Source organism: Neoarius graeffei, chromosome 27 (assembly GCF_027579695.1).
Source record: "Neoarius graeffei isolate fNeoGra1 chromosome 27, fNeoGra1.pri, whole genome shotgun sequence".
In the NCBI taxonomy this organism is placed as follows: domain Eukaryota; kingdom Metazoa; phylum Chordata; class Actinopteri; order Siluriformes; family Ariidae; genus Neoarius; species Neoarius graeffei.
The window spans coordinates 49193958-49209468 of record NC_083595.1 but is presented as its reverse complement, the minus strand read 5'-3'; the positions used below and the strand labels follow the sequence as shown (position 1 = coordinate 49209468).

At 43.5% G+C, this 15511-nt stretch overlaps 1 protein-coding gene across 1 annotated transcript in view; it reads left to right on the top strand.

The window, feature by feature from the left end:
* The first annotated feature begins 522 nt into the window (after nt 1-522).
* Nucleotides 523-15511, top strand: part of tent4b (terminal nucleotidyltransferase 4B) — a 31722-nt gene continuing 16733 nt past the window's right edge. The window contains exon 1 of the mRNA XM_060911967.1: nt 523-1464. Within this exon, the coding sequence (XP_060767950.1) occupies nt 902-1464 (563 nt within the window). The 5' untranslated portion in view covers nt 523-901. The remainder of the gene's footprint in view (nt 1465-15511) is intronic.

The following is a 15511-nucleotide window of genomic DNA, read 5'->3' as shown; positions in this document are numbered from 1 at the left end:
AGAAAGGCCCTCGGCGGCCGCTGGGCTCGAACCCAGAACCTTCTTATATATATATATATATATATATATATATATATATATATATATATATACTTATGCTATGCATATATACACACATACAATACATATATACAGTACATACATATACACCTACAGTATACACATCCATACATACACAGACACCCATATAATAATTATGCATATTATACACATATATACAAATACTCACTTTTTATATAATATATCCGTATGTACTCATACCCACATATATACACTTATATTATCAATAGCATGTTATTGTAATTAAATTACTGTAAATTGTAAAAAAATTAAATTATTTAAATAATCTGCATAAGCCACGCCTTCCGACCAATCATATTCTAGAACCGTGGTACGTATTTGCATAGGAACACTGTCGGACAATTCTTGCGTTTTAAACGAAATCACAGCTTTTGCGCGCATGCGCGTGTAAACTCTGTGGAGTCTGCACAGGCGCAGTAGCGCCCTCGCGCGCAGTCCTGGTGTCCGCCATTGAAGGGTCGCTAGTGAGCAGTGGAGGAGAGGGAAGAGAGGGTCAGAGTCACTTCAACAACACGGGCGAACGCTTCTCTTTCCTCCGCTCTGCTCTCGGGCTCGGTTCGTGGACGCTGAATAAAACTCGTTAGTACTCACGACTCGGGCTACATTAATGGAAACTTCCAGTCACGTCGGGATATTTGTGTAGCGAATTTAAAAACGGCTGCTGAGCAAAGTTACCTAGCTAGCAAAGCTAATTTAGCTAGCTGGCTAGCTCTAGTTTTCGGTGTTCTAGAAGCTCGTGCGTTAGCTTTAGCATTAAGGTCGGTAAGCGAACACGCCTTGGCGTATTACTGCTGTTTCTTTTTAATTCTGGGGCCGTTTGATGGATCCTAGAATCGCCTGGTTTCAGCCAGAACAGCGCGGACCCGCTAACAGCCTGTGGATGCAGATTTGGGAGACGACGCAGGGCCTCGGTAATTTGTACTTTCACGGGAACGGAGGCAGCAATAGCAACAACAGCGGAGGAGCGGCAGGAGGAGGAGGAGGAGGCGGCGGCGGATACAGCTCGAGCCCTAAGCCGAGCGGAGACGGTGTGATAGTGGCGGACAGTAGCGTGGGTCCTGACTGCGGCGAACCGAAACACCGGGGGATGTCCGGAGAAATCGCAGAGCAGCGAGACTTCATACCGTTGGAAAGCAATAATGTCATTATCAATAATAACCACCACAACCAGCGGAGCGCGGCGGTGGCAGGGGCGGGCCGGGGCGGCGGTGGAGCGTGGAGCGGCGCGCAGGACGCCGCGGCGCAGCGCAACAAGCGCAAACGGGAGAACAAGGCGAGCACGTTCGGGTACAACCGCAGCCTGTTACTGAACGGATCCTCCGGCCCGGACCCGTACGCGGGCACGCCGTGGAAACGGAGAAACTACTCCGGGGGAATCGTCGGGTGAGTCTGGGTTCAGTGAACATGTGTGTGTGTGTGTGACTGTCACTTGTTCCCCTGAGCCATGTGCTTTGATCAGTGAACACATGGACACCTCCAGTCTGTGTGAATGTTCATGATTCAGCCATATTCATCTTGCTAACAGCTTAAGGCAGAGGATTTCCTTTTAAATGCCGTGTGTGTGTGTGAGAGAGAGAGAGAGAGAGAGACTGTGACTGTGTTGTAAGCTCGTGTTACTGAGCCCAGGTAACATTTCCTTGGTTGACTGCCACACACACACGCACAGAGTTGTTCAACAATACAACTGACTACTTTCAAGGCTGACCTTCAAGCACAACTCTATTTACAATATTTCCTTAAACTATAAAACAATCCTTGGAATGATACACTATCCGAAAAGTTTAGACACCTCTATCTTTTGGTATCGCTGCATTGTAGTTTTGACATTGAGTGAGTAGACAAGCAATAGAAATTTTTCACTAAATGAAATCACAGAACGTAAACAAGAATTGTTTTCAAGAATCACTGTAAGTACCTCACTCACTCACTCCAGCTTGTCCTACTTACATACAGTATGTATGTGGGGTCACTGCCATGTGGACCCTATTGATCCACACGTCATATTAATTGTCATAGATGCCCTTCCTGATGCATTTCCGGGCTGGGGAAACAACCCTTCACACTCACGTTCACGTCTATGGACAATTTAAAGTAGCTCATTTGGGCCTCTGCATGCTCTTGCGACAAGGCTTTTGCAGATAGCTTTTCGCAGGCAGTTGTAATTTATCGTTGAGCGGGGAGTAATAGGCGTGCGCGATGATATTCACCGCCACAACGCAAGGGGGCGCGAAATCGCTAGGAGTAGTTGGTGGGTGTGGTTAGTGGAGTGTTTATCCTCCGGTTACTTATAATGACTAGAACCGGAGTCGTATAGATGTATGTACTTCTTCACTTCCTCGATCAACCGCTCTTCGTGCTGCTCCATCTTCGCTCGTGTTTTTAAAAATGGCGGTAGTGAAAACAAAACAAACCGAGAAAGTAGGGAAGCGGAAGTGCGTGTACAGCGGATGTAGAGTGGACCAATCAGAGCCCTCTTGTCTGCGAGGCTTCTGCGGTGGTCACAGTTTGTGGGAGGTGCGCGCAGATGGCGTCTGCCAATGGGGGGGCTACGCAGACGCCATCTGCGACGCCATCTGCAAGGACTGGGTTGTCAGCATAAATTGGCCTTTAACCTGACTGCATGTCTTTGGACTGTGGGAGGAAACCCATGGGCTTGAACCCAGAACCTTGTTGCTGTGAGGTGACAGCACTAACCACTGTGCCACCGTGCCGCCCCAAATCATCATCCTCATCATCATCGTCATACCTATTGAAGGCAAATTAAAAACAGTCTTAGTTTTGTTTTTAAACCGGAGAATGTTCTACTTCCTTAGAAATGTGTAGTAATATGCATATAATTATGTGATCGACAACACACCAGGACTGACAGGATGTGGACTTGTTGGTTTTAGTTTTCTGAATCCAAAACAACATTCCAACAATGAAAAATTCAGGATAATTGGTTTGTTGCATCACGTGGCAGCAACATGTTTTTTATGATCTGGTGTATTCACTTCACTTGTTGAGCATCGCGCATCTGAGTTATTTTATTTCACCCTCGGCTTTAGATTCAGACCCTGCATTGATTTCAGGGGAATTGTATTTGACACAAAGGCGTTCTCCGTGTAAAGGTGATCGATACGTTTTATATTTTATAGCTTAGATAATATATAAATATGTATGTCCTCCTCGGAGCATCACTGCAGCACTCACTGTTGTTTTGCGCTCTTCTGATTCAATACTTCGCGTTGGACATCAAATAGTGTGTGTGCGTGTGCGCTTTATGTGGGTGCAGCATTAGGTGTGAGCTTATTTGCACACTCCTCCATCCCAACACTGGAATGTGTAGCAGCTTGCAAAGCCTCAAGCGCAGAAAGGGCCAGTCCAGCTTTCAAATCGTATTGTGGAGTTTGTTTGTAGTAGAGCATTCCTCGACACTTACTCATAAGGCTTTAACCTATACTGTACACTGCTGTTTTTCTTTTTCTCTTCTTGTCATTCTTTGCAGGTTTTTTTTTTTTTTGGTGAACATGTGTGCCTTCTGTAATAGATGTATGAGAAGGGAGAAAATGCACGTTTTTGTCTTAAAGATGTCGGAGACAACTGTTTATAGATGTTTTTTTTTTTATTTTATTATTTTTTTCTTTTCATCTTGTGGTGATTGTTCATCCAGGCCTGTGCTTTAATCATTAATCTCAAATTCAGGATGAAGTTGAAACTGTCAGAATGTGAGAAAAGGAGGCTGTGTGTGTGTATAAATAAATTGTGTGCGCGCCTACTGTGTAGGCAGGCAAGTGTGGAATCCGGCATTGTTTATATTCACAGCACGATGACCGAGTCCCATCTGTCCAAAACAATCTCCGCCTCTGTGCACCCAGACACCCGATCCCTTCCACGGTTATGTCATTGAGCTGCCAGCCAATCAGCTGCCACGGAGCGAGGGAGTTCCTGATATGACGTTTGATGTGGGGAGCAGGGGGAAAAAATAAAACCAGAGGGAAAGCCTTTAGAGCAGCCATGCAAATATTCCTGTTTTGGTTTTGCATGTATTGAGGGAGGGCACGAGCACAGAAACAGTGTGACACACACACAGAGCAGAAAATGGGTGAGAGACAGCAGAAACAGAGCGAGCAAGAACACATAATTGGTCGCAAGAGGGAGAGAGCAAGCAAAACACAGTAGAGAAGAAGAGAGACAATAGAAAGAGAGAGAGAGAGTGAGAAAAAGAGCATACAGATAGGGAGAGAAATGAGAGTTGAAACAGTACAGAGATGAGAGAGCAGAAACGGTTCAGAGACAGACAGGCAACAGAACACGAGAGAGAGGGCAGAATAGTAGAGATGGAGAGAGACAGCAGAACACAATAGAGAGAGAGCAGAAACCGTATAGACGGGGAGTGAGACAACAGAACATGAAAGAGAGAAAGCAGAACACAGTAGAAAAAGAGAGAGGAAAGCAGGCCTTGAAAAACACACAACCTGTTAGAGATCTCCGAGCTGGAAGACATCGTATCATGTCACCCACTGAAGGAGTCATTAAAGGCCAACTAAGATGACAATTACCCTACCTGTTTTTTTCTTATTTTAAACAAACAAATAGTGGTTTTCAACCACATAAGAGCCCATTTTCCGGCCGTTTACAATAGCAAACGACTTTAGCTGGCCAATTACTTTTGCATATTTTGCACGCTATCGCTGCTCGGTTGATGATCAGAAATGTTCGTACGCTCCCGACAGGTGGCGTCACTCACAGTACACACCGCCATATTTGAGAGAAGAGAGAACAGTGAGGATCATTTGCGTCCATATTTTTTAAGATTATTTGAGGTAATGGTTGGATCCAGGTGTTGTGTGGGAGTGTAGCGTAGAATATCCCAGCCAGGTTAAAGTTAAGTTATTTAAGGTTTTTTTTTTTTTTACGTTCGTTAATCCAGGGGTGCCATCACTTCCTACCACTACGCTCTTGACTCATTCAGAAAAAAATTCATCAAGACGTCACCAGGCTAGCCTACCGTAATTACCATGTTAGACTGTTCAACCCCTGCAGCAACGCAGAAAGAGGGTAAACAACACTGAAGATAGGATAGTGTTTGTTTACTTTTTTTCTGCGTTGTTGTGGGGGTTGGACTGTCTACCACGGTAATTACGGTAGGCTAGCCTGGTGACGTCTTGATGAATTTTTTTATGAATGAGTCGAGAGCGTAGTGGTAGGAAGTGGTGGCACCCCTGGATTAACGAACGTAAAAAAAAAAAAACTTTAACCTGGCTGGGATATTCTACGCTACACTCCCACACAACACCTGCAAAGCACAAGCAGGGACTCCGGCAAAACTAACTATGACAGCATAACTAAAAGGGGAGAGTCAGAAGGTAACACAGGCATGAGGGAGCCCCGGGACATAAAGCAGCAGCCACTACACCGTCAACAAACTCAAGTGAGCAAGCGAGTGGGGGACTGACAGCATCCATACATCTCAGTTTACCAAAACACTCTGTCTGAGGATTTTCCAGATCTACACCTTTACCTCATAAACACCATTAACAAAAGGCTTGACTAAACAGATGTGTTTTCAGCCTCAAATTAAACGCTGAGACTGTGTCTGATTCCCGAACACTACTTGGAAGGCTGTTCCATAACTGTGGGGCTTTGTAAGAAAAGGCTTCGCCCCCTGATGTAGCCTTCACTATATGAGGTACCAGCAGATAGCCTGCACCTTTTGATCTAAGTAGGTGTGGCGGGTCATAGAGGAGCAGAAGTTCTCTCATGTACTGTGGTGCGAGACCATTTAGTGCTTTAAAGGTCAATAGTAGTATTTTATAACCAATACGAAATTTGATTGGGAGCCAGTGCAGTGTGGATAAGACGGGTGATGTGGTCATATTTACTAGTTCTAGTAAGGACTCTTGCTGCTGCATTTTGAACTAACTGGAGCTTATTGGAACATCCAGACAGTAAGGCATTACAATAATCCAACCTGGAGGGAACGAAAGCATGAACTAGTTTTTCTGTGTCGTGTAGTGACATTAAATTTCTTCTCTTAGCAATATTTCTGAGATGAAAGAAAGCTATCCGGGTAATGTTATCAATGTGAGTTTCGAATGAAAGACTGGGGTCAATAATCACTCCGAGGTCTTTTACTGCTGCACGTGAAGAAACAGAAAGGCCATCCAGAGTTACTGTGGAATCAGAAAACTTGCTTCTAGTTGCATGTGGTCCGAGTACAAGTACTTGAGTCTTGTCAGAGTTAAGCAGAAGGAAGTTCATAAGTATCCAGTGTCTAATGTCCTTTACACATTCCTCAATTTTATAAAGCTGGTGTCTCTCATCAGGTTTTGCAGAAACGTACAACTGTGTGTCATCAGCATAACAGTGGAAACTAATACAATGTTTACGAATAATATCACCCAGAGGCAACATATATAAAGAAAAAAGCAGTGGACCCAAGACAGAACCTTGTGGAACACCAAACTTTACCTCAGTATGTCTAGAAAAATCACCAGGAGAGGGCTGTTCCCTTACCTCCCACAACGTTTTCTAGTTTATCCAGAAGAATGGAATGATCAATGGTATCAGATGCTGCACTGTCACTTACACTTGTGTGTAACCAATTGACATGGTCATGCTTGTTTATTATGATCATCGCTGTTTGTGTCATTGTCCGAAATACTCAAGGAAATTGGTGAAGAAATGTCGCTGATGCTATGGTCCATTTTGTCGAATATAGCCATGTACTGTAAGTGACGTCACGCTTTACGGAAACCATTCGGAAAAGCAGCTTGGGTGTATCTGGCAATATTTCCACCTTTTTCTGTACAAGTGTGCTATACAGTGGTTTTGGCAGCCATTTTTGATTTAGTTTTAGTCTTAGTCTTTTGGACGAAATGCTTTAGTTTTAGTCACATTTTAGTCAATTCTATCTTTGATAGTTTTGGTCTAGTTTTAGTCGACGAAAACTAAAAGGGTTTTAGTCTAGTTTTAGTCATTCGTTTTAGTCGAAAAAATAATTACTTTAAATTAGGCCAATACAGAGAGAGGAAATTGTAATCGAGGTTGACAGGTCGTGCATAACATGCTCTCCGCGTAAACGCCGTCGAGTGCGCGCGCTCTCCGCGTAAACGCCGTCGAGTGCGCGCGCTCTCCGCGTAAACGCCGTCGAGTGCGCGCGCTCTCCGCGTAAACGCCGTCGAGTGCGCGCGCTCTCCGCGTAAACGCCGTCGAGTGCGCGCGCTCTCCGCGTAAACGCCGTCGAGTGCGCGCGCTCTCCGCGTAAACGCCGTCGAGTGCGCGCGCTCTCCGCGTAAACGCCGTCGAGTGCGCGCGCTCTCCGCGTAAACGCCGTCGAGTGCGCGCGCTCTCCGCGTAAACGCCGTCGAGTGCGCGCGCTCCATTGTTCAGACTCGTGTTTCTGCCTCCGTTTAACATGTTGCAATGCGCTGATAGAGCACAAACATGTCATGATGAACACACAACTAGAAGATGACCACGCTGTCCGTTAATGTAAATATGATGGCTAAACATGCTGCTAATGTTAGAGTAGCCAGGTGTGCTGCTGCTCATTTAGACATATTAAGGCACAGCAACAGGTCTGAAAAGCTACGTTTCCCCCCGTATGTTTCACAGTAACTCAAATATGGGTCAGTATATGACAAAGCATTCAGTTGCCATCCCACCAAAAATCCCTGCACGACAAGTTTTACTCATGACATGTTAACTGAATTTAAGTTAGCTTAACCAAGCCAACTTTAGCGTGAAGCTAGCGGTCCCATTCGTTTTCGCCGGGTCACTGTGTTTTGGAAAACTTCATAGGAAATTCATCACAGCCCGATTGTTGAGTGACATTAACTAAAGCTAGCAAACGTATACATGATCTGTTAACAGGACATCTTGTAATGTTAACTTACCATCGCAGAAATAGCAGCATGGTGAGTCTTTAGATGCCTCTTGAGGTTGGTCATATTCTTGCCACATAGTTTATAGCCACAGCGTGTACCTCTGTTTCCCACTACAAGACATTCCGTTTTATTTTCTGCTGGATTACGTGTAAAGTATGTCCATAAATCATCACGTCTTTTCCGCCCACCAAGCCTTTGTGCTGGCGTTGCCGCCGCCATGGTCCATGAACTGTGTGTGGCTGCCCCGGTGTGCACTGTGCCCGGACATGCCTGGTGGTGGGCGTGACCAAACAAGGACAGGATGCTGGTGCATTGCTGATATTTTCAGCATTTGGCAGATAGGTTGCACGCGCCGTTGGAGGAAACGCCATGCATTTTGATAGTCCTATAGCCAACTCACTAACGTTTTCGTCTCGTCAACGAAAACAACAGATATGTCTCGTCATATTTTCGCGATCAAAGAGTTATGTTTAGCTCGTCACTGTCTCGTTTTAGTCATGAAAAAAGGTGCGTTAACGAAAACAACGCTGGTGCTATAACGCATAGTTTCAGCCTCGTTTTACAGGTAGAGAGTTCGGGTTTGTCCGTAAGTTAGGGTTGCATCTCGTTAATACACTATTTCAGATGTATAGTGAAAAAATCGACATTGTCAGGCCATCCTTAAAAAAAATCAGTTTCCTGTCTACCGGGTGAGCAAAAAAATTTTCCAGTTGGGAGGGAGTTTTTTTTTTTAAATCTATGGATGGATAAGAAATCGCAATGCTGTGTTTGCTTTTTCTTTCAGTACTTTTTTATTACAAAAGCAGACACATTTAATAAAATATGACAATTTAATCAACTGAAACTTGTACAAAAACTTTAAGTTAGCATCTTAAATGCTGACTGCAACATTTTCAAAACTTTTACAAAGGTACTTAAAATGTCCGACACACGGACTTTTTGTAGTTCTAAATCGAGCGTTAGGCCGAGTTCGGATGAAATTACACTATTAAAATGATCACTGAATGATTTGTTTTTCTGAATCTTTACTATTTTGTTGTTCGCTAGAATACCATTTTGCGATTTCACACTTAAGCAAATGTTTGAAATCTCCAGATCTCCTTCCTTCATGGTGGCTGCCATTTTTTTTGTGCTGCACGGCGCATGCGCAGAGCTGATTCGATTCTATATTCTGCGCGGAATGCAGGGCTTTCCACAAGCGCCGGCTGCCGGCCATACAGCCGACTACATAATTAAGTCCAGCCGGCTACTTTAATGACTATTATTTTTGTAGCCCACAGGCTCTAAATATTAATTTTCGATTTTAATAAAATTAAATGTTTATCTAATGGACTGACAATAATGCCAAACTGAACCGCATTCATTTAAGTTGTGATTCGCACTGTTTGTACCGATAATAGCCACAAATTCCCCGCCGACTTCGTTGATCAAGGGAGAGTAACTCATCTGCGGCCCCTACATGCAGTGTGTGTGCACGCACTCGGCGGAGGCAGTAGTGTGTCGGAGGCGACATCGGAGGGAACAGAAGCAGAGATAACGCTTATTTTGTCTCCGGTAAACCAGTCTTCTCTCGTTCAATTACGTGCTGGCATCAAAAGACACAGTTGGTTGTAAATGAAACCAAACTGAGTGGTTGGAGTGTATTTTCATACACAAATGGAGAAATGCTCGCTGAGTGTTTAATTGTGTAGCCGCCACTGCAGACCGTTGTCGTTGTTAATTCATAGCATGCTCAGCTGCGTGAATGTGTCATGCACCGAAAATAAGATTTACAAGCCAGGAACGCCTCATGATGCAATACGCAAGAAAAGAAAAGATTTACTGCCATTTTACTTTGTATTTGAGTAAAGTGAATAAATAAATGGTCTATGGAAAATACATTTAATCCTGGGAACTGCGTGCACAGGAGTTTATTTTGTGTTTACTCCCCCCCCCGGCTGGCGACTTATTTGTCATGGCTGGCTAGTATGAGCCTTAGTGGAAAGCCCTGGGAATGCGTAAATGTCAAGTTCGATTTTAGATTTACGAACTCGAAAAAAATGTCGAAAAACCGGCGTTAAAAAAAAAATTTCAGCCGCACAAACGGCACTCACCCGGCCGGTGGACCGGAAACAGAACATTTTTTAATAATGGCCTCACCTTAGTAGACCTTTAAAGTGAGGAGCTTGTGGTTAGTGGTGTAATGCCATTGTATGCAAAGTGAGCAGTGTTCTTGGAGCTTTAAACTGAACGCTTCTTGTGTCGTAGTTTGCTTGTTTTTTTTTTTTTAAATAGTGTGTTAATTGACAAAACATCAGGACCGTATGAGTTGTCCTTCCCGTACTGATGAGCTAAATACTTCATTCTTGACAAGAACTTCGACCATGGTGTGTTGCATTCATTCAATTTTGATCATCAGTTACGAGAACCGATTTGGATTTTTAAAGATGCATTAGGTAAGATGATGTTTTTTATTTTTTAATATTTATTTATGTATTTATTTTTAAACCCCCTGATTAGGTCTAATGCTTGGGTGGGTTTGACATTTGAATCCTTGAACCCGTTCCTTCATGTTCATGAAGCTCTGTCTCCAGGATCCGTGGTGGCCTGTAGAATGATCTACAGAATGGGCGCTGTATCCAAACACGCACCACCCAACCAAAAATCAGTTTTCCAGATCCGTTCTCATCAACTTAATGCACTTTTGTTAAGGCTATGGCTTTAACCCATTGCTTCTTTTTATTCCTGTTCTGTACATTTTCCTGGTTATTCATACAAGTACGGAAAAAAAAAAATCTACTCTTGCACCTTTAACATGACATTTCCTGATATTCACATCCATGTGTGTTAAACAACTTAGAACATGACACCTTTTGGTGGCAGACTGCTGCCCAATGCTTGGGTGAGCCAAAAAAAATTGGAACAGGTGGTTTTCACGTAAGTAGCACTTACAGGGGTGATAGCGTTCCGGCGCGCCGCGGCTGGGGGGAAAAAAAAAATCTAGTTTGCCCATTGTCCTGTGTCATTCTGAGATGCGCAGATAGACAGTAAAGGGAATTCCGAATTCCCTTTACTGTCTATCTGCGCATCTCAGAATGACACAGGACAATGGGCGAACTAGATTTTTTTTTTTTTTCCCCCAGCCATGGCGCACCGGAAATCCGGCGCGGCGCACCGGAACGCTATCACCCCTGCACTTAACATTTGGTTGCATATCCTTCCCTTGCTTACAATAACTGCATCATGCTGCAGACTCACTGACATCACCAACCTGTTGCATTCTTCTTTTGTGATGCTTCTGCACAGCTTCTTTTATTTGTTCGTTTTGGTGGTTTTCAGTCTCCTCTTCAGGAGGTGAAATACATGCTCAGTTGGGTTAAAGTGTATGTAATGCCTTATTGTAATGCTTGAAAATTTCAACCCCGATTCCAAAAAAGTTGGGACAAAGTACAAATTGTAAATAAAAACGGAATGCAATGATGTGGACGTTTCAAAATTCCATATTTTATTCGGAATAGAACATAGATGACATATCAAATGTTTAAACTGAGAAAATGTATCATTTAAAGAGAAAAATTAGGTGATTTTAAATTTCATGACAACAACACATCTCAAAGTTGGGACAAGGCCATGTTTCCCACTGTGAGACATCCCCTTTTCTCTTTACAACAGTCTGTAAACGTCTGGGGACTGAGGAGACAAGCTGCTCAAGTTTAGGGATAGGAATGTTAACCCATTCTTGTCTAATGTAGGATTCTAGTTGCTCAACTGTCTTAGGTCTTTTTTGTCGTATCTTCCGTTTTATGATGCGCCAAATGTTTTCTATGGGTGAAAGATCTGGACTGCAGGCTGGCCAGTTCAGTACCCGGACCCTTCTTCTACGCAGCCATGATGCTGTAATTGATGCAGTATGTGGTTTGGCATTGTCATGTTGGAAAATGCAAGGTCTTCCCTGAAAGAGACGTCGTCTGGATGGGAGCATATGTTGCTCTAGAACCTGGATATACCTTTCAGCATTGATGGTGTCTTTCCAGATGTGTAAGCTGCCCATGCCACACGCACTAATGCAACCCCATACCATCAGAGATGCAGGCTTCTGAACTGAGCGCTGATAACAACTTGGGTCGTCCTTCTCCTCTTTAGTCCGAATGACACGGCGTCCCTGATTTCCATAAAGAACTTCAAATTTTGATTCGTCTGACCACAGAACAGTTTTCCACTTTGCCACAGTCCATTTTAAATGAGCCTTGGCCCAGAGAAGACGTCTGCGCTTCTGGATCATGTTTAGATACGGCTTCTTCTTTGAGCTATAGAGTTTTAGCTGGCAACGGCGGATGGCACGGTGAATTGTGTTCACAGATAATGTTCTCTGGAAATATTCCTGAGCCCATTTTGTGATTTCCAATACAGAAGCATGCCTGTATGTGATGCAGTGCCGTCTAAGGGCCCCAAGATCACGGGCACCCAGTATGGTTTTCCGGCCTTGACCCTTACACACAGAGATTCTTCCAGATTCTCTGAATCTTTTGATGATATTATGCACTGTAGATGATGATATGTTCAAACTCTTTGCAATTTTACACTGTCGAACTCCTTTCTGATATTGCTCCACTATTTGTCGACGCAGAATTAGGGGGATTGGTGATCCTCTTCCCATCTTTACTTCTGAGAGCCGCTGCCACTCCAAGATGCTCTTTTTATACCCAGTCATGTTAATGACCTATTGCCAATTGACCTAATGAGTTGCAATTTGGTCCTCCAGCTGTTCCTTTTTTGTACCTTTAACTTTTCCAGCCTCTTATTGCCCCTGTCCCAACTTTTTTGAGATGTGTTGCTGTCATGAAATTTCAAATGAGCCAATATTTGGCATGAAATTTCAAAATGTCTCACTTTAGACATTTGATATGTTGTCTATGTTCTTTTGTGAATACAATATCAGTTTTTGAGATTTGTAAATTATTGCATTCCGTTTTTATTTACAATTTGTACTTTGTCCCAACTTTTTTGGAATCGGGGTTGTAATATATATCATTAATAATTTAACAAAATTAATTCATAAAGCAGGGGGGAAATATTATTTATTTTATCAAGCACAAAACTACCGATAGATCGCAGCTGCCGGATCCTGGAAAAGGCAGCCTTGCCCCAGGGCTAATCTCGCATGATGTCACACATGGAACCCCGGTTATCTGGGTCACTTTGGTTCATCTGACTCTGTGCTTGTTTACTCGCTGAAATCGGATATTGTTCTTGGACTCTTACAACAATGTGAAAGCGCCAAGTTGTGTTTGGATGTTCAAATCCATATACAACAAGACATTCAGTTCACGAATTTCCAAGAAATGACTAATCTAAAGTGACAGCGGGTGAGGTTTGTGCAAACGAAGTGAACAGGTTTCGTGTTGCCTACTAATAATAAATCTGATTCATCAGGTGTTCGTTACCACCAGAGCGACAACATGGGAATTACTGGAGCAAAAAAGAAACCCACTGATTTTAATAAATGACATTTGATCTGACATCTGGACAGTTCGTTGATTCCCCTATTATCTCGCACCAGATGTAGGATTATGAGCAACATTTACACACTCACGACATCCGATCTTATCATATCTGATGCACTTTAACTGGAAGGAAAATGTACGCACGCAATCATTTATTAACTGAAATGTGTTAAATGCTTGCAGATTGGAATATTGCAAGTCTCAATTTGTTTTTAGTTTTGTTCAGGAAAACATGATTAAAGGTACCCACTGCATTCTGCACACCTCTCTCTCTCTCTCGCACTACAGAGGAAGACTGTCGTGAACTGATAGTTTCTCGTCTTGGGGACTCAAAAAGATAACCGTTTACTCCGGAATATATTTGATAATCATCTTCCCCTTCATCCGACATATAAGAATTCCAGTCAGTGTCAGAATTCTCTCCAAAACGTGATTCCATATCGAGACCGGTCTAAGCACTGCTGCGCAAATGAACGGAATTGATACCTGAATTGTTACACGTGTGACATCACGCACCCCTTCGGGATCTTCCGGTTCAGTCTCGGTAGATTCCGTGAAAAGCGGCTGATCTTATTGATTTTGCATTAATTTATGGCCTTTTGGATCAGCTATGGTTCAAAAACACATGGTCAGTCAACATCATGATTTGTTGGTTTGTACAAGGAAGCAAAAAGTGCGGTTTAGAGGCATTACATACACTTTAAGGTCAGGTGATTGACTTGGCCAGTCTAAAACCGTCCACTTTCCCCCATGATGAAGGCCTTCATTGTGTTGGCAGTGTGTTTTGGGTCATTGTCTTGCTGCATGATGAACTTCCTCCCCTTGAGACTGGATGCATTTCTCTGTAAATTGGCAGACAGAGAGAATGTTTGTGTCGACTTCTGAATTCATTCTGCTGCTACCATGTGAGTTACACCATCAGTAAAGATTAGCGAGGCTGTTCCAGAAGCAGCCACGCAAGCCCGTGCCATGACTCTACCTCAACCATGCTTGACCAGTGGGCTCATATGGTTTGGATCATGAGCAGGTCCTTCCTTTCTTCACATTTTCAGAGGTTCACCTTGGTTCCAGAACTTTTGTTGCTTGACTCTGTATTTCTTTCTAAATGCCAGTCTGTCTGTCTGTCCAGTTCGTACTGTTGAGTGGTTTGCATCTTGTGGTATAACTTTGATATTTCTACTCGGTGGATTGTGATCCCTTCACCCCTGTGTGGTGGAGGTTGTTGAGGTCACGGACTTGTTTCTGGCATTTTCTTCACAGCTTTCCCAGTGTCTCCTCAACTGCTGCTGTTTTCCTTGGCTGGCTGGTTCCATGTCTAGTCAAGTCAGTTTTTGTGTCACGCTTTTAACAAAAGACATAGTCACAATGCAGCTGGACAGAAAAATAAAGTTTTTAAACATATGAACTAATTTTATCCCTCCTGTACAAGCCTGAGATGACAGTGGAAAGGGAAAAACTCCCTCAGACGACATGAAGAGACCTTGAGAGGAACCAGACTCAAAAGGGAACCCATCCTCATCTGGGTGATAACAGATAAATAACACTTCTATAACTGTCCAATATAGTCACAAAAGTACAGTTGTGTAACCAGGAAATTCATTCTAGTTTTAACACAAAGCCTATTTTGTTGAAGTTATCATTGATGGTGACTTGAATGCAAAACTGTTCATGACAACTGCAGTCTTAAAGGTATCATGGTGATTTGTAGTCCTAAACCATCGTAGCGAAACTGTAATGCCGTTTTTCCACTACAAACGCGGCTGAGTCAGGCTGAGCCGTGCCGTGCTGAGTCGAGCTGAGCGGGGCTATTGGAGATGCATTTCGACTACAACCGCGCTGAACCGTGCTGGCTGGAAGTGGGTGGACACATTGGGTGGAGTTAACGAAAGTGGGTGGACGTCACGTGATGTCGTTAAGTGGCGCAAACAGTGACATCAGTGATCTTTTAAGCGGTAGTCTCACGACCCGGATAGTAAACAATAAACATGGAGGACATGGAGTCGTTAGTGTTGCTGGTCTTGGGTCTGTGGCTTGTTGTCACTGACAACGCCAACAGATATTGGCAAGAGCGTATAG